Raw genomic sequence first — 19,304 nt, forward strand, 5'->3', positions numbered from 1 at the left:
TGTTTTTGTTTCTAGTTGCTAATTATAATTCAATGAGCTAAAATATAGTAAGTACATTGTTCTTTAATTGTTACTGCCATTTTTTGGAAGAGATGGAGATGCTACGTAAACAAAGCATGCACTTATGTTTTGATGTGAGATTTCAAGGTGAGAGACCATGACAGTAACCTTGTATTTTGTTTCCTTCAAAGACATACAAAGAAAAAGGTCGTAAATTGTAATGAAGGGTTTATGTTAAAAAAAAAGTTAAATTAAACCAAAAAGGTATAATTTTGAATCCATCATCTGTGGGTGAAAACCAATCATAAATATTAACTTAAAATTGGCTACTAAAAAAATGTAATTAATATTAATTTAATTGATTTTTGAATGTCAAATAGAAATAGAGGGAGAAAATTAACCATTAAGGAAACATCACTTATACGTAGAACCTTCGCAAGAAATTTGTTTGACATTAATCTAACTAAATGAAAAACAAAAACAAAAACTGAATCTAAACGAATGAGGAAAAGATAGTTTGTCAAAAATTTTATTTTTATTTATTTTTATTTTTTTAATGAAACACCTACTAATAAAAACTAATTATAAATATTAATTGAGATCACGTAATAGAAAAAAAAAAGTTAAACATGACAGGTTGGTTAGTTGAGGCTAAATGTTGGTTAGTTGAGGCTAAAATTATAAAAGAAAGTGTTTCTTTTTTTAAAAATAGTTTAAACATGTGTCCGTAATTGCCTGAAAATTGATTGAAAATATATTCATTAAATTAATAACTAACAGTCCTCATAAATTTTAAGCAATGAAGTATTAAATAAAAAAATCTTACTCTAATGCTCTTAGTCAATAAATTCACTGTCAGAAGTTACATAATACGATTTTTTTTTCTGTTATGTTTATTGGTTTGTTTAGGATTAACTCAGTGAAGACTAAATAATTTTGTTGTTGTTGTGTTTTTTTAACTGGATAACATCTCTAAACCCATAAAAACTTAAAATAAACTCAACAATAGCTACCAGTGTCGTGTCATGAGATATAAAGAAATGTTAATTACGAATTGGATTTTAAAATGACTAAGCTATTAGGAATTGGAATCTTTCTACCTCCACACAATGTAATTACATTAATCTCTTAAACGGTAAAATTTTCATCGAATTTCCTTTCAAATTTTCTACAATAATTATTTAAGATTTTTTATCTTCAACATGATGTTTCAATAAAAGAAATGAATAAGGTTTTGTTGGGTTGGACTTCAACAATGTTCTCCTCTTCTTCAACTCCATCAATCTCGACTAACTAATCCAATATGGTTTTCAGAGCTAAATTTGTAACATTTTAATTTAGGGCAAAATTTGCACAAGAAAAGTCAATGACCAAAATTGGTTAAATGTGATATAGTTAGGACAAAGATATCAATTTAGTTATAAATACTAATAGCATAAGACTTAAATATTTATACTTATTTACACATGTATTCTTCAAATTAATAATCATTTTATTGTTGACGACACAATCAAATAATGTTTAGATAAAAATTATTGTGAAAATAATAGATGTTTAGATCCCTGTCAGTTGAATGTAAGAGCATTAAATTAGTGTCAAAATATCAGCTCCCTAATAGTATTGTTGTACCAATATTTACTCTATTTTGTATCAAATAAAACAAAAAGTTGGAGCAAAATTAAAACTTTTTAAAGTTATTTATATTTTAATAATTGTATTTTTGTAGCAATACTTCTTCAACTTTGTATCGAATAAAAACAAAAAATATAAAACATTCGTTGGAGAAAAAATAAAACGAAAATTTGAAACTCCCTTGGGTTTGGAATACATTGGATTATTAAAGAACAACTCTCCTATCTGTGTGTCCCTCTCTTCTCTGCTCGCTGCTTGGTTCAAGAGCTTCGGAGGGCAAAGTTCACTATGGATGCCTCTCGGATCGACATCTTTGAGATTTACCGAAGATACTCTGGTAATCTCTCCCACTTTCCCTTTGCAATCACACGTAGCTGACACCAATTCCATTTTTGATTACACACCAAGTTTTGTTCTTGCTTCGTTTCTCGAAGATTTTAAGCTTATGGGTCACCGAAATTGAAATTTTCATTTTCCGGGTTTTGTGGTATTGCTTTGTTTAAGCACCATGGTATTGGTTTAGTTTTCTCTCCCTCCAATGAAAAAGAAAAGAACTAGAACAAGAATTCTTTAATTCTGATTTGTTTTTTATTTTGTTAATTATGATTGTGGTGATATATGTGTTTGATTCTTTATTATTATTTATTTGAGTATGGTTGTACAGACATAAAATCAGGACATGCATACATTGCTGGGGAAGAAGGGTACAGGCAAGACAGCGACCTTCATAAGGCTAAGGTCTCAAGGGAGGCGCTCACACAGCTCTCAAAGTTGGTGGAGTCTCGAGTTAGTACAGGGTCTGTGTTTCTTGGACATTTCATGTGATAATTTTGAAGCCAAGTAGTTTTTGCACTAATCGTAGCCGTCATTGTCATATAATGGAGTGGAGTAGTCCATCCCAAAAATTCTACATCAAGATAGCATATAGCGGGATCATCACTTTTTTGAATCCTAAACCCTAAGCATAGATTTGTACAAAACATGTGTATGCTGAAATAAAATAGAAAAACATTTGAAGTTAAAGACATTCACAATGAATGAGCAAAATCTAGTGTTTGAGAACTAAATACACATGCTAATCGGTTGAGCACTATGTGAATCTGCTGGGTTTGTTGGGAATTTGCCAGGAGTCAACATGAGCTTATGGAATCTGTGAGAAAAGTTTAGGGTTTCAGTGGAGGGGGCTGGGAATGATCTTGGCATGATTTCAGTATGCAAATGATCTTAACAGGGTCTCCAAAACAGGTTAATGTATAGGGGAAGGGGCAAAATCCCAAGATTGCCCCCTTAAAGTTGATTCTATTCGCAAATGGATGGAGTAGATTGAACTCAGAAAGAAACATTTTCCAGCGGTAGTTTCTTATGGGACAATTGTACAATAAATTTTCATTATGATAATAAGTTAATGAATGTTAATATAGCTGCAGATCCTCTTCCATTTGTCTTGTACTTTCTTTAATAGTTTCAATTTCAAGTAGTGCATTTAAATGAAACACTTTGTAGTTTAATCAAGGAAAATTTTCCTTCTAGGAAACCATGAATGCTAAAGGGAAATTCCCTTCTCAATAATGAATGGAAATATGGTAATGAAAGTATGTTAGTGATTAGCTTTTGCAGTTTTCATCTATGAAAAATTTATTAATATTGGGATCTTGTGTAAACAAACTGAGATTATAAACGAGGAATCTGAATGTTTAGATTGATACAGCTTAGAGAATTGCTCTCAAGCTAAATAAATGTTGAAAGTACTCATTCAGTTGTCTAGGTGATGCTGTTCAATATGATCAAATTAGATATGTTTAAATACATACATTTTTAGGTCTCTTTCTCTGATGATCATTGTTGTTGTATTAGTAAATCTCAGATTTTATCCAATTTGTTGTTTATAGTATATTTGGAAAAATGTAGGCTTCAAACTTCAGCTTAAATCTGAATATTTTGGGTCATGTTTGGATTTTGTGTACATTTGCAATCTGCATTGAAGTTCTGCTTCTAAAGGAACAAATTTGTTTTTCCACTCTGCTGCCAATTTTCATTGTCATGTGTACTGAAGTTATGGCTGTATCATGTGTAGGTTAATTTTAATATAAATACTCTTGAAATTATTTGATTACACCATATGTATGTTTCTTTTCTAACGAAATTGTTGACGTGTCATATTTTCCAGGGTATCAATTTTTGATGAAATTTCTGTGCTCTTGTGTCATCTGGGTTTGAGGGTGAGGTTTGATTGCTTTGACATTTTTTAATTATGCAATTTCAGATATTACATTTCCTTTTTTTAATTATAAAGGAAGTGTGGTACCGCTACCATTTGTGGTAGTTGGATGCACAAAAGAAACCAAATTAAAATATTAACATCAATTGCTCCTGTCACTGATACTACTGGAAAAAAAATGAAAATTCAAGAGATTGTGCATTTTCTGTGCTATAAGGAGAGAGAAGGAGAAAAGATATAGATTTTTGCAAAAAGTCTTGTACTCTTATTTATTTATTTTTATGTCTGATACATTTTTAATTTAAATAGGTGCTTCCTTTGTTTCTCTGTCTAGGTGGACTTTGCAGAATTCTCTCGGTTCTATGATTTTGTTTTCTTCATGTGTCGTGAAAATGGTCAAAAGAACATTAGTAAGCATCCAAGATTAATAATTTGAACATAATCTTCTTTATTCAATATAGTGGCTGGCAATATGCTATACTCACTTTATTTCCTTTAATTGTTAAACTTTGACAATTTGCAGCCATAAGCAGGGCGGTAACTGCATGGAAATTAGTTCTTGCTGGGCGGTTTTCATTGCTTCATCCGTGGTGTGATTTTGTTGAGGTACAATAATACTTAAGGACTGAGAAACTGTTTTGGGGTTTTCCTTAGTCATCAGGGCTGTGTTTGAGAAGAAAGCCAAATGCAAATTTCTTATGGGGAATACTGTTGTATTAGTAGAAGGATTGGAATTTCATAGATTAAGTAGTGCTCTCTGGGTACGGACAAGCTAGGAAGTGCAAATACTACGTGGGACATCAGCGCAGGGATACAGCATTCTAAAAGTTGTAGTATACAGCACTTTTAATGAAGTGTTGTCCTGTGCTAAAAGGTAGGTTGAATCAGCCACTCCAAAACCAAATCACCTTGATTTGGTAAGTTAAGCTGATGCTGCTGCAACACTGAAGTGGTGCGGATATTTAAAAACTAACAACAGTTTTTCATAATATAACAACAAACACCGCCAAAATAGTATAATGCCAATAGAGGGTGAGCTCTGGTGCAATGGAAAAGTTGTGCCTTGGTGACCCTCAATAGGTCACAGGTTTGAATTCGAAAGAGTCTCTTTTGCATACACAAGGGTAAGACTGTATATAATAACCCTCATCCATACCATGACATTAGTTCTTTTTAAGTCATTGCAATTCTTTAAAAACTTTAGTATTCTGCATAATAGTACCAGAAGTCATAGTGATCCATCTCAGATTGCAGTGCATAGTAGCCAACCCTGAAATTGCTTTAGTGGGTAGTGAATAGTGAGATGATCACTGTTATGAAATTTCCGTATATAAATTAAATAATTTATTTTACTTGTGTATAGATGCTAAAAGTAAAAATAATTACCCATAATTAATGGTGCATTCATAATGGATAAGTAAAAATCACAATTTTAAGACAACACAGGAGTTAATCAAAGCAAGAGTTGAGTAATATAAAAGGGAGAGAGAAGTATATAAGAGGGAGCAAAATCCCAATATCACCCCTTCTCCAAAAAGGCACCAAACATTATTTGAAAGGTCCAGAAACAAATGTGATTTTATTGTCTGATGCAATAGTGATCGTGTTGACTGCAAATAGCAGCTGTGATTCATGGTGGTCCAGGCACGGCAATGAAATGTGACTCAGTATGGGGTTGCACTGAGCAGCCTGTAGCCGTGATGCTTTGCAGCGGTATAGAAGGCAATTAACTACTCCGCTGGAAAACAGTAGAAAATATAAATAGAAAAAAGGCTAGGTAAACAATAAGGATGAAATGGCAATTTTATGTTATAGGATAGGATTGGAGACTAGGGAATTAGACTTGGGCCCATGTTCCTTCACCTTGCGGATTAGGCCAGCTTAATATTATTAGCCCATTGTAATCTCAATGTATAAGCTCAGTTCATTTAGCCAGTGAGTTAAGTGGATTAGACCTGGTTCCCTGGGCCAATCCCATTTGTACAACCTAGTAGTACTGTGTTATTTTACTTTTCTTTTGTGGAAGCTGAACTATTACTTTCTATTCAGAAGAACCAACGATACAATATCTCTGAGGATACCTGGCAACAGGTTTTAGCTTTCAGCTGGTGTACCCGTGAAAATCTAGACGCCTATGATCCTGAAGGTACTGTTTTCTCGTCTCCATTTCTATAACTAGATGCAGATGTTAGTACCTGTATACCTCTCTCCATTTCATTTAATAAAGTAGTGGGATCAGTAAAAATAGTTTTCGTATCGTTTAACAATGAACTGAGTAGGGTGTTTGCTAACTGATGCAGTTTTCATTTTTATTTTATGTTTCCAGGTGCTTGGCCTGTTTTAATTGATGATTTTGTCGAGCATATGTACAGGTTTGGTTTCTTTACGTCCAAATAAAGCATCTTAATTTTTTATAAGCACTTTGATATAAATTTCACTGTTAGGTTTACAAAATTAGTATTAGTTTTTTATAGAGCTCAGTGGCATTGATTGGTCCATATAACCTCCTGAGATGCCAAATATTGGACTACTATTTTATGGGATATGGTTAATGTCAAATATGTTATACGGGTGAAATCAGGAGTGAGATGTTGGGTCAACTCATTTCATGAAGAGTTGACTGTAAGTTATCATATGTTGTCTTCATATTTTAAGATTATCTTTTGCATGTTATGGACATATTAGATAGTTTCTAAGGGTTTTGTAGGATGACCTTAACCAGGATATTTTGGCGTGTCATAGGATTAGTAAATAGGTTTGGGTCAGTTTAACAGGGTGCATGTACATTTTAGCTTACCAACCAACTCTTCCTGATGCAAAAGTTCAACCACCACCTAAACTAAAAGAATGGGACTGGGAAGGATCAAATATCTTCTTGGTCAAAGAGGCTATGATATTATTTTATGATAGATTAAACAAATTTTATTTTAAGATAGTTGATATTTTATTTTCAGATTTTATTTTTATTTCTGTAATACTGTGAGTATCACGGCTATTTAAAGTCTTTCAATTATTAATGAATACAAGACTCAATTTTAGAAAAATATCAGAGTCTGTATCATGGGATTTTCTTAACAAAAGAGGCTTATGATATTATGTGCTATTAAACACTCCTCAACTTTTATGCCTTTAGGTGTCAACTATTCGCATATGTCACTTTTTTCCTTATCAGCACGGCAGCGATATGCCAGCCCCCAATTTTTGCTGTTTGAATTTCACAATTTCTAGAATTCGACATATAAGATTCACTCAATCTAGGCAGAAAATTTTACACAAGGTATAATAATCAATAGAACTAAAGGTCAATTAAAGCTGATTTTTCTCAGCAGAATCTGTATAAACCATAATGTCAATACTGCCTTGACCTGAGTCATAATCAGATCACCTCCATGACCTAAACAACTCACTTTGTTCTATCTTTGTTCCTAACATCTGGATTTTGAAGAATAACATCATGAGCCTGAATTTTAAGCAATTGTAGAGATCTGGATTCTTAAAGTCACCAGTAAGTCCACCAGTATGACCAATTAAATACAATCTTCCAAACATTTTTGTAGAATCTGAAGGTTTCACAATGCCCATGCTTTAAGTTCAAAGGTTCTTTCATGAAGTGTTGTGTTTAGAGATGTAAAGGCAGTCATGAACCTTCAACTAGCAAGCAACTTTGTCTTTTAGAATAGTAGAGTCTTTGGCAGGAGACAGATTCAATTTCTAGAAAAATGGCACCACCTTTCAAGTATGGCATTTGAATTGTGATGGCATTTCTGAAGGCCAATCTTACCCTCCTTTTTCAGTTAACGTGATATAATCTTACCACTAACACTTAAATGATATAATTGTAGTGGACAATATTTGCTTCCTGTGATTGTGAAAGCGTTGATCTGAGCTTTTAAAAAGTTTTGGTGACATGCTTAAGTGGTTTGAATGACAGAATTTTCTAATATCCACAAGCTGACTCTGTATTCTGTTGTGCTTTTTTATGCAATGCAATTTTCACAGATGTAGTGCGGTGAAAGATATCCCATATTTATATAGGATAATCATTAGTTGTGAGTTCTGTAGATGCTGCTACAATGAGAATGAAATACATTGAATTAAACGACCTTGTTTTGAAATCTTGTTCTATTTCAATGACAGTCTACATTTTTGCTGGGTTTAATTTGCCTTACCCGTTCTAAAAACTTTGCTAAATGCCAATTTAAGGCCGTGACTAATTTTATATACACTGGATTTCATTTTATCAACATCTCTGAACTTCATTCCGTTTATTGTCCTGCAGGATGCAAGGATCATATTATGATAATTCCAATTTCAATTGCAAGTGTGGTGATCCAGAATCTCAGTCATGTGTTTTGGAGGATTCCCTTCCTGGTCAGTTCCCTGATATAGGAATTCTAGTCTTACGCTTGTGATTCCCTTCTCAGTTTTCGTTTTAGAAACAGTTATTTAAAATGATTGTACACTACTTAGCAATCGAATTTTCATCCAAATTCTATTATCTTTTGAAATTTTTTCCAAAATAAGTGTTTTAATAACCTAAAAGTAAGAGGTGTTTTCTCATTGTTTTCTGTTTTCTTCAAGTGTTCTGTTCAAGTACACTAGGGACAAACTTTAAAAACAGAAATGTGCTCAAGATACAAACAAATTTAGGAAACAGAATTATTTTTGAAATCACTTAACGAAAAATTCCTCACTGTTCTATAAATCTGTACTTGGCTATGGTTTTCATACAGGGCGGAGTAATTTTTCTGGTGCAAAGAGGAAGTCATATGAAGACTTCAACAAAAACGATCATATGGATGTCAACAATATTGTTTTTTCAAATTGTAAAAAAAGTAGACCTAAGGATGCAGCAGATTTTGAGGACTATCCACCAGGGAATACAGCAGAGGAATTTATGGAAACTAGTACACAAAATAGCCCATTGTGTTCATCTGTGTCCGCATGTGCAGTTGAAAGGGTTCTGTCTAAGGGATTTGCTGGACTACTCTCAACTCGTTCCTATCTGCAGTTTAGTGGGGAGAGAAGGGCTTCGTTTTGATGAAGCACCCCCCTTATAGTTAGAGGTATAGAGCATTTTCTTTTGCTAGTTAATATTTGTTGATGTATTAGTTTTGAATGGGCTGCAATACACTATTCTAGTTGCCAATATTAATCGCATTGTAATCTGTAACATCATCCTGTTAAGTGTTAAATAACTGTCCATTACCTTTGATAGAATCAATAAAAGTGTTGTGTTTTGTTTGTATGCGATCTTTCTTTCTTTGTATATTTCTGGAATTAATTGATGTTAAAATTCTTAATTAAATGTGATTCCGTAGTATGATTAACAGCTATCTCTACCTGCAATGCATTGCAATGTGAAATAGCAATCTAAAAGGCACTAACAATAGTGCTAAATCATGAAAAAAGGGTATCGAATTCAGAACACAGTTATGGAATTTAATTAATGGGATTATTGGGGTGAAATATGGTTATTAAACTCTCGAGTTAACTCGTTAACTCGGACGAGTTTACGTTTCCAGACATGGCTTCCGAGTTAACATGGAAGTGAATTCGTTTTCTGCGTAAATTCGGTATGTGAAATTGGTAGGACTGTAGAATCACAAGTTTGGAACAATTGTGTGGACTCGAAAGGGGAAAAAGTAAAAAAAAAAAAAACGATGTTGTTTGGGGTTTAGGGTTTCATGACCTGATTGTCACTATTTCTCGCACCTCTTTGTCTCTCTCCATGGTCATCGCCATCTCCTCGCCTCCTTCAGGTTGTCATCGCGTGTGCTTGATCACACTCTGTTCACACTTCATTTGTGCTCCATTCGTGGTTGTCGTCATGTCATGTCGTTTCGCCCTTGCCGACGTGCCTACCGTAACGCTTGCCGCCACGCCTACCGTCACGCTTGTTGCTGTGCATACTGGTCTCACCTCCTTCCCATTGCATCACTCACTGTCATTGTTGAGTGAAGCTATTTTTTTTTTAAGTCCTGAGTTGAGCACTATTGTGGTTTGTAATAGGTAAAATAAATTGTTTTTCTAAACAATTAAACCTAAGTCCTCTGCCACTACTACAGTTCTTTTTTTTATTATATATTTAATGAAATACATCAAAATTAATGACAATAATTTAAGTATTTAAGTTTTACAACATTTGTTTTTATGAACAATATATCTATAAAATATTATTTATAATTTTTTTTCATTGACTCTCATGAATTTAAGTATACTCTCAAGTTTGATAACTTTCAGAGTGAAATGCTAACTATTTTTGTTATTTGATTGGATGAGAAATTATTTGAACCAATTTAGTTGTTACTATTTATATACTTCATAATTTCTAAATTATGACTAGTTAAATTCTTTTAATAATTAATCATTTAAGTCAATATTGGATTTATTACTATAATAACTGGGGAAAAGATTGTACCCATTTAGATAAGATTATGAATATCAAATTATATTGTGTTGTTATAAAATCTGAAAGCATCTAACTACAGTGAAAAGTCTAAGCTATTTAAGTACTTTTGGGAGTCAATAACTTCAATAATTTTTTTTTCTCTAATGGCGTAACTCTTTAAAATAATTTCTATAATTTCTATAATTTTCTCACATATTTTAAAGAATTATCAAGAATGATTTTTTTTTTTGTAGAATTTGATTTTATATAAGGATTGATATATCATAATTAATCTTTAAATCATATTATAGAATGTTGTGGCTCCTCACTGCAAAGAAAACGTGGTTTATGTCTACCCGATAACAAAGCCTTTTGAGGCGAGGATTCCACAGACCCTTCACTAGAATGGACATAGTTTGGTGAAGCAATAATTACATTTTGGTTTTTAACTGCATTGTCACCCCTGCTGGAAGCATTCTGGGGACTTGCTTTATTTGTGAAAGATTTCTTAGCGACTTCGTACGACGTATTGATCCAAGAATGTTCTCACTCTTTTCGGAACAAATCAGTTCCTTTATTTCCACAACCTATAAATGGACAACAGAAAACCATATGCATATTGCTGGTTTAAGAAAGCACCAAAGAGATCAAACAGGTTATGATAAAATAGAATATATTTTTTAATTCATTGATCTTCAGTTCCATCATTTGCAAATTTAAGTTAAAGAAACCGTTTAAAGACAAAAAACCGCCGAAAACCGTCAGAAAATTTTAAACGGTTAAAACCCCAAATTCATCATTTTGTTTTGATTTCATGATTTGTTTCTCTTTGGGTAGAATGGATGAAAGTGAACCAGAAATGGGCATAAAAGTGTACAATGCAACTCCACCAGCAGGGGAAGGAGGAACAAACAAGAACAAGCGTCGTGCATTGATGGCAAAGGGTGTTCAGAAAACGCTATCCAAAACTTCTCTCCTCGGAAACTTCCTTCCCACGGGCACTCTCCTCACCTTCGAGATGGTGCTGCCTTCAATCTACAAGAACGGAGAGTGCAGCCACGTGCAGACCCTCATGATCAACTTCCTCCTCGCTGTCTGCGCCCTCTCATGCTTCTTCTTCCACTTCACCGACAGTTTCCACGGTCCTGACGGAACCCTCTACTACGGCTTCGTCACCACGCGCGGTCTCTCCGTCTTCAAGCCTTCTCTCCCCGCCGTGCCTGTGCCGGGCGACGACAAGTTCAAGGTGGGGTTCACTGACTTCGTCCACGCGGTCATGTCCGTGATGATCTTCGTGGCCATTTCCGTTTCCGATCACAGGGTCACCAACTGTCTGTTCCCTGGGCGCGAGAAGGACTTGGAGCAGGTTAGGGAGAGTTTTCCTCTCTTGGTCGGACTCCTCTGCAGTGGCCTGTTCCTCGTCTTTCCCACTTCCAGACATGGAATTGGTTGCATGTCTGCCTAGTTGTATGTCTGCCTAGTTCCTTCCGTTCCTTTCTTTAAGATATTGTCTTTTCTGTTTCATCAATAAATATTAGGGTTCTAATGTATATATCATGTATGATTCTCTTCATAATATATGATGTATGATTCTCTTCGTAACTGACATTCTCAACAGTGTGTGTTCTCTATTTTTTTCTGTACATTAACAAAACTGGGATGCTCATACAGCTCTCAAAGTTGGTGGAGTCTCGAGTTAGTACAGGGTCTGTGTTTCTTTGAGATTTCATGTGATAATTTTGAAGCCAAGTAGTTTTTGCACTAATCGCAGCAGTCATTGTCATATAATGGAGTGGAGTAGTCCATCCCGAAAATTCTACATCAAGATAGCATATAGCGGGATGATTACTTATTTAAATCCTAAACCCTTCGCATAGATTTGTTTAAAACATGTGTATGCTGAAATAAAATAGAAAAACATTTGAATTTAAAGACATGCACAATGAATGATCAAAATCTAGTGTTTGAGATGCCGATCGGCTGAGCACTACGTGAATCTGCTGGGTTTGTTGGGAATTTGCCAGGTTAAAACGGACTTTATTTCTGCTAATGCAATAGTAGCCAAAGTGGCACAAATGGCTGCGGTTAATATTGCTCTTGGTGTGACAGCGAACTGTGAAATGATGAGCTTCTGTGGAGCAGCTGCTAGCTGTGTCATGAAGCTGTTACAGTGCCACTAAACACATGATTGAAAACTCTGGCTCTAATATAATTTGTTTTGCTGCTTATTCTTTTTGGTTCATGTCAGGATCCTTATTATTCTGCGGTTAGCATCTTGGATTATTGATTTTAGTTTGTTGATTTCACAGTATCGTTAAAGTAGGCCATTAGTGTACACCAATTTTATGTTGATTCTATTCACAAATGGTCGGAGTATTGAACTCAGAAAGAAACATTTTCCGAGGGTAGTTTCTTATGAGACAATTGTACAATAAATTTGCATTATGATAAGTTAATGAATGTGGATATCGCTGCAGATCCTCTTCCATTTGTCTTGTACTTTCTTTAATAGTTTCAATTTCATGTAGTGCATTTAAATGAAACACTTTGTAGTTTAATTAAGGAAAATTTTCCTTCTAGGAAACCATGAATGCTAAAGGGAAATTCCCTTCTCAATAATGAATGGAAATATGGTAATGAAAATATGTTAGTAATTAGCTTTTGCAGTTTTCATCTATGAAAAAATTATTAATTTGGGATCTTGTGTAAACAAACTGAGATACTAAACGAGGAATCTGAGAAATCAAGCTAAAACCGTATCATAGAAAGTCAGATCTGCATACTATAATTAGTACATCTGAGCTTCTGAACACTTGCAATCTACAACATTAAAGTTACACAATCCTTATAGCGCCAAAATTTCGCTTTCCAATCCCCATCATAAACCCTCTAACTATAACCTGTAGAATTTAAACAGCTTGCACGGTTATTTTCCCTCGTACAACAATTAGTACAATGAAACTATTCAACATGAATTAGCTCCAAAAGTTTACATTGATGGAAATAAATGCAAAATGTTCACCATTGGTATTTGGCTGCAAGAAGCACCTCCTCATACTGCAGAGCAGCATTGTCCCAACTAAGATCTTGTGTCATTCCTCTCCTTTGGAGGCCTTCCCAGCTCTTCTTATACTCCCTATAGGTCCATAGGCAGTTCCCTAATGCATTCGATAACTTACCTGAATCAGCACTTTCAAATGTCCACCCAAGGCCAGACTCACTGAAAGGATCAAAAGGCTGCACTGTGTCTCTCAGTCCACCAACAGCATGTACAACAGGAACTGTTCCATAGTTCATGGCATAGAGTTGGTTCAATCCACATGGCTCAAACCTTGATGGCATGAGCAATATGTCTGCGCCTGCAGTTATCCTGTGAGCCATCTTCACTGAAAAGCCAACCCACCCCCTTATCTTGTCATTGTGTTGGCTTTCAAATTGCCTAAGCATGTGTTCTAGATCAGGCCTTCCAGAGCCTAACATGACTAATTGCACATCCTGACTCATCAACCAAGGAATTGCTTCAGCTATGATATCAACTCCTTTCTGTGGATCCAACCTTCCAATGAAGCCAATTAGTGGGACATCCTCACGTATAGGCAAACCAAGCTCCTTTTGCAATGCTGTTTTACATTGCCGTTTGCCACTAGAAAGTGTCTCAAGGGAGTAGTTAGTGTAGCCATCTGATTTCAAGTGAACATCAAACAGAGGGTTCCAATCTTTGTTGTCAATTCCATTCACAATGCCCCTCAATTTCCAATCATTCTCGTTTATGATCCCATGCAAGCCCCAACCACCTTCAGAAGTTTTCAGCTCCCTTGCATACCCATGACTAACAGTGACAACACGGTCTGCTGTCTTTAAACCAGCGGCAAAGATGTTGAAATGGTCACCTCCAATGGGGTCATATAATTTGAAAAGGTCCATGTGGTGTTCAGGTAAATCCACAAAGAAAAAATCATCAACAGGCCCCCTACCCTGTAATAGAAATTTGTTTCAATGTTCTTTCTCAATATAGGAAACAGTGCAGTTTAGACTAATTAAGTAAATGAAAACAGCTTTAGTGATCTGCATGCCCCCCACTTGAGGTAGTTTCTTTTTTAGAGGTATAAGTTCGATTTCTGATATAACTGGTTGGTAATTTAGTAACTCAAACACATCGGTTGAGTAAAGCATTTTTCTTGATTTGTTACTTTCATTTGCTTTCTGAAAAGACATATGAATATTTTACATCAGAATTGACTGAACTTTTTTACATCATTATCTTCAAAGGGTTTATAAAAGCTACTGTGGTACTAGATTCTTCTATCACTCTGGTTACTGTGATTAATGATAATCATAAAATACATTTATTTCCCATCCAAATAGACTAGCCGACCATATTCATGGTTAAAACACGAAAAATGTATCCATCAGCTCCTTAACATGCTCCACAAAAACAATGAATTAAAAATATTAAAATGGTTTTCTAGATTCAGATGGAACCTGATGAGCTATGTTATGAATCACTAGAATTGATCTTGTATACTTCATCAAACCCTGCTCACGATAATACGCCTTCAGATACACAGGCAGCAATGCAGTATGCCAATCATTTGCTATGAAGGCTAAATTTCCATCTCCATAGCAAACACCTCCACATGGAACGTGCCATGGAACCTGCAATTGTTAAATTCGTTTTGTCACATTGCAGGTATGCAGAAATAAGGATTTAAAATAAAACTTTACAGTTCATAAAAGCATAGCAATCGTGTTAGCCACATATGTCCATATATATATATATATATATTGTTTCAGCATAACAAAACAGCAAATGCAATCTGCTAAACAGCTCTTGAAATGTTATAGCTGAGTTTTCCATTTCCGGATTCAGTCACTTCAGAAATCAAATTAGTTTACGTACCTCAACTGCTGCCTTGCAAAACAGCACCATACGTTTTAGAATATCCTGTACCATAAAGGACAACATGAGTCAAATAGCTCAGAAATAATACAAACATAACATTACAGCATTTTGATTAGACCTTGCAAATCATCTAACTAATGGTGGAAAACAATAGCTTACAAAATCAGAAGGCTACTTTTCTTTACCCATCTTTTCTCTTTTTAGCGCCTTGAGAAAGTGATGGATAATGTTATACGATAAACACTGATGATACATAACAATAGCCCTTAACTTAACAAATAATAGACTATTACCAATCGGCTTCCCCCATATATGTTACGTTCTAGATGATGAAAAAGTGGATTGTCAATGAAAACGAAATCTACACCATCGATGTAGGCTTGGAAATATTTTACTTCCGCCTCCTGTAAAATAATAATTGGAAAGGTTACAGCACTATAAAAATATTATCAACTTAATAGATTCAAAGAATTTAATTAGTCACTAATAAAGTATACTGCATACATGACCATCTACTTTGTACCATTTTCGCACCCCTGTATCTTGGGCTTCCGCATAATTACCATAGTGAGGTGCCACAACCTATACAGGAGAGAAAGAAAAGAGAAAATTGATATACTATTCAAAAGGAACCAAGGAAAATATTTTGTGAAGTTCATGTTGATCATCCCTTAGCAAGCAGCAAATTTGAATAGTGTGATTCTTTCCCTAGAATGTGAGACTGAATTCATTAAAAAATTAGCATTTTACCATAACTCTATGTCCACGTTTGGCCAAAGCCTTTGGCAAGGAACCAACTACATCACCAAGCCCACCTATTAAAATTAGCATAGGGATATAAGTCTTTATATTACATAAAAATGAAAATGACAAGCATTGAAAGGCAATAAATAGTTTGGCAAAGAGATGAAGATAGAAAGAGCTTAATGGATCTTCTCATGGAAGTAATTAAAAACCTATGTACGGGTATAACAAAAGTGTTCCCAATTATTTTTTAATCTTTTGTCATTTATTCATGTTTTTAAACAACCCTGAAAACATTTAATGCATGCACTAGATCACACATAACCAGTTTTACGTTGTTAGATTAAGACAAACTAAGTTGTTGTGAGTATTATAGTGTGTCTCTCCAATTCTCAATAGTGCCTAACTTACCTTGTAATAGGACAGATAATCAACATGAATTTAACAAGGAAACACAGATCAAGTTATTACCTGTTTTTGACCAGGGAGCACATTCTGCTGCGACCAATATGACATTCATGACATTGATCCCTGCCAAAGGTTGGGGTGTTTCTGTTTCACCTTCACTCTCAATAGGGGTAGTAGATTCACTCGTACCTTCCTGATTCTCAACCTCTAGACTCAAATTTTCAGTACCATTTGCAAAGAAGGCCGAGAGAGTATCAGGCCTATTAGTCTCATGTGTCTTGTCTTTCAGCTTTTCATTTAAATATATGGAAGAGGAAGCCTTTTCAGGTGAGAATTCCACAGACCCTTCACTAGGATGGACATAGTTTGGTGAAGCAATAATTCCATTTTGGTTTTTAACTGTATTGTCACCCCTGGTGGAAGCATTCTGTGGACTTGGTTTATTTGTGAAAGATTTGTTGGCGAGTTCATAAGACGTCCTGTTCAATTCTGATCCAAGAATGTTCTCACTCTTTTCGGAAGAAACCAGTTTCTTTATTTCCGCAACCTACAAATGCCAAGAGAAAACCATATGCATGCATGGAATAACTTGCTGGTTTAAGAAAGCACCAAAGAAATCAACAGATTATGATGAAACAGAATATATTTGTTAGTTGATTGATCTTCAGTTCCATTATTTGTAAACTGTAGTAAACGAAACACCTTTAAGGGGGGTGTCTTAGATAGATAGTACATAATTGTGATAAAATATAAATTTTAGCTGTTACATATTAAGTTATTATTTTATTTTGTTCTCTCAAAGCATACTCTTCCCATCTTTGTAAGAAAGTTAAATGCAATTACAGAATAAATTAAAAAATAGTGAGATATTTTCTTTTTTGCTTGGTGGCTTTAATGAATTCCACAATGCAGATTAATTTTAAAACTGTAACTAATTCAAAATATCAAATGTCTCATTCATAAATTATAATATAGTTAATAAAGATGGTCACATTCATTAATAATGCATATAAAACTAAATATATATTTTAGAAATGTATAAATATGAATTATTTTTATTTTCATTACCTTCTAATTCAAGGGCCTAAATTTCTTCTTCCACCGTTGTAAAATGTAAAGTAATAGCAGTTTAAAATAATCAAGACAACATAAATTATTATAATTCAACATTGAACCAATGTAACAGCAAATTGTTCAGTAGTATTAGTTGCTGCTAATGATCCAAGTATAAGTAGAAAAGACAAAGTTAACTGTATAAGATGAAAAATCTATCAAATCATTGTCTTAAACTTTTGATTAAAAGTGATGTCAAATCCATAAGACTCAATTCATATACTCATATATAACCTCTTCAAACACCTTTATATGATAAAACCCATCTTTATTATGGAATATATAAAGGAGACAAATTAATACCTGTTGAAGGAGATCCTTTTGCAAAGCTAGCACCTTATTTTTCTTTTCATTGATGCCCACAACTTCTTCTGCGCCATCTTTATCCTCATCTGTCCCAAAACTGCTGCCACCTGTTGCCCTTATGCGCATACTGATTCCCAAGCTTTGCGAATGCTCAAATACGACACCGTTCTTCTGTGGAAATCTGAGACAAGGGTTTCCTCTGCTGTGAAGCAGAATCAAAGCTTGAGCACTTATTGATGACGCCATGAGAAGCTAAGAATAACAACAAGGCTAATTGGTTTCACAAACTTAGCAGAGATGATAAGGATTTTGTAGTTGAAGGATTAGAAGGTGTAGAAAGAGCTAAACTGTGAAACTTGAACTGAATGAGTACATCTGTCAAAAACAAAGGCCAATTAATTAAACCTACATTTATACATTTATAAGTAATAGAGAAATTGGGAGGAAGAAAATCCACTAGGTGGGTCCCACAGAAATTGAAAGCATGGAGGAGTTTGAGGTTGGAAATGACAGATGATTTTGGAGCAGAAATGGGAAGGAAGAACATTTTTGGTGTGAGAATTTCATGGTCACAGATAATTCATGAATTTAAAATGTGGAGTTTTTGTGGGACCAATAGTGATGGTCTTTCGTTTTTTAAGGTTGTTTATTTTTCTTTTTTTCTTCTTTCTGATCGAATAATCTGATCTTATAGTTTTTTTAATTTTTTTTAAATTGTTATTAATGAAAGCTAAAAGTTTATTTTGGGGATTAAAAATCATAAAATAAATGAAATTAATAGAATTCATAAAATTATTTTTTATAAAAAAAAAGTTAGAAGTTTGATTATTTCTGTAGGAGAAGAACGGTGAATATTAATTATAAAATACGAGTATACTTCTTTAAAAAAATAAAGGAATTTGAAAATCATGTGAGCATGCTCTGCAATACAGTAAAATAGAATTAATAACATGGAGAAACAATAAGGATCAGGATGACACCAAATCATCATCATCATCATACCACCAAAAGGTAACACCAAATCATTAACCATCCTTTTCTAACATGGTGAACAGGCAGAACAATAATATATATGCTCACATTAGTAGGGAATCATTCTGAACTGTAACCAACTTGCCAATGAAAATAACAACTAGAAACAAATCATAACCCAGGAAAAGGAGCATCGTTTTTTTTTTATTTTGTTATTAAAGGTTAATAGTTTTTGTTAATCAAAACTATCAATGCATGGATAATTTTGGAAGAAATTACTCCTTCACGATACAATCAATTCTTATACCCAACAGTCTAGCGTACCAAGCCTTTGGCAACATCAAATGATAAACTAGTCAAAAAAATAATATATCATCTTTGAAAATAACCTACCTCAACAATTATTTGAGCTTAAATAGGGTTATTTAGCATCTTTTTATCTCTTAGATAAATAAATTTTAGTTTAAATTAATCTCAGAAATTGATTTTTAAGATGAGATTTTGACGATGATTACAATGATGATGTTGTCGCCTCCATCCTTCACAATCTTCAATTTCACCTTTCATAAAGTAGATAATCTTCCGTCGTGTATGCAAGGTGCGCAATATACGCTTTG

The 19,304-nt window shown here is 34.2% G+C and overlaps 3 protein-coding genes across 4 annotated transcripts; 2 read left to right on the top strand and 1 right to left on the bottom strand.

The window, feature by feature from the left end:
* The first annotated feature begins 1,804 nt into the window (after window positions 1–1,804).
* Window positions 1,805–9,098, top strand: LOC108329738 (defective in cullin neddylation protein AAR3). 2 transcript variants are annotated; one of them, XM_017564091.2, is made up of 9 exons: window positions 1,805–1,969; window positions 2,297–2,429; window positions 3,800–3,851; window positions 4,185–4,260; window positions 4,374–4,456; window positions 5,903–5,996; window positions 6,177–6,222; window positions 8,130–8,221; window positions 8,584–9,098. In XM_017564091.2, the coding sequence occupies exons 1-9, from the start codon at window positions 1,921–1,923 to the stop codon at window positions 8,889–8,891; spliced, it is 933 nt and encodes a 310-aa protein (XP_017419580.1). In that variant the 5' UTR covers window positions 1,805–1,920; the 3' UTR covers window positions 8,892–9,098. The 2 variants fall into 2 exon arrangements, with proteins under 2 accessions (XP_017419580.1, XP_017419579.1); XM_017564090.2 differs by having other exon boundaries at window positions 1,806–1,969; window positions 5,900–5,996.
* Window positions 9,099–10,961: 1,863 nt separating this feature from the next.
* On the top strand, window positions 10,962–12,522 carry LOC108328675 (protein DMP9). The gene has a single exon (XM_017562568.2). The coding sequence runs from the start codon at window positions 11,056–11,058 to the stop codon at window positions 11,704–11,706; it is 651 nt and encodes a 216-aa protein (XP_017418057.1). The 5' UTR covers window positions 10,962–11,055; the 3' UTR covers window positions 11,707–12,522.
* Window positions 12,523–12,977: 455 nt separating this feature from the next.
* Window positions 12,978–18,254, bottom strand: LOC108329454 (granule-bound starch synthase 2, chloroplastic/amyloplastic). Its single transcript, XM_017563659.2, has 8 exons — window positions 17,713–18,254; window positions 16,360–16,843; window positions 15,895–15,959; window positions 15,649–15,726; window positions 15,438–15,548; window positions 15,142–15,186; window positions 14,724–14,897; window positions 12,978–14,216 (listed from the first exon to the last, which is right to left on the bottom strand). Exons 1-8 carry the CDS (start codon window positions 17,959–17,961, stop codon window positions 13,260–13,262), a joined length of 2,163 nt encoding a protein of 720 aa, XP_017419148.1. The 5' UTR covers window positions 17,962–18,254; the 3' UTR covers window positions 12,978–13,259.
* Window positions 18,255–19,304: the final 1,050 nt, after the last annotated feature.

The sequence above is a fragment of the Vigna angularis genome, chromosome 2 (genome assembly GCF_016808095.1).
Source record: "Vigna angularis cultivar LongXiaoDou No.4 chromosome 2, ASM1680809v1, whole genome shotgun sequence".
NCBI classification, from domain to species: Eukaryota; Viridiplantae; Streptophyta; class Magnoliopsida; order Fabales; family Fabaceae; genus Vigna; species Vigna angularis.

Bases quoted from the DNA above. Each gene is read 5' to 3' on its own strand.
- LOC108329738 (XM_017564090.2), top strand. From the start codon at position 1,921: ATGGATGCCTCTCGGATCGACATCTTTGAGATTTACCGAAGATACTCT. The intron at 1,970-2,296 runs GTAATCTCTCCC...ATGGTTGTACAG, and splicing joins GATTTACCGAAGATACTCTG to ACATAAAATCAGGACATGCA. The intron at 5,997-6,176 runs GTACTGTTTTCT...TTATGTTTCCAG, and splicing joins AGACGCCTATGATCCTGAAG to GTGCTTGGCCTGTTTTAATT.
- LOC108329454 (XM_017563659.2), bottom strand. From the start codon at position 17,961: ATGGCGTCATCAATAAGTGCTCAAGCTTTGATTCTGCTTCACAGCAGA. The intron at 15,727-15,894 runs GTAAAATGCTAA...TCTCCTGTATAG, and splicing joins AACGTGGACATAGAGTTATG to GTTGTGGCACCTCACTATGG. The intron at 15,549-15,648 runs GTATGCAGTATA...ATTATTTTACAG, and splicing joins GGTACAAAGTAGATGGTCAT to GAGGCGGAAGTAAAATATTT.
- LOC108328675 (XM_017562568.2), top strand. From the start codon at position 11,056: ATGATTTGTTTCTCTTTGGGTAGAATGGATGAAAGTGAACCAGAAATG.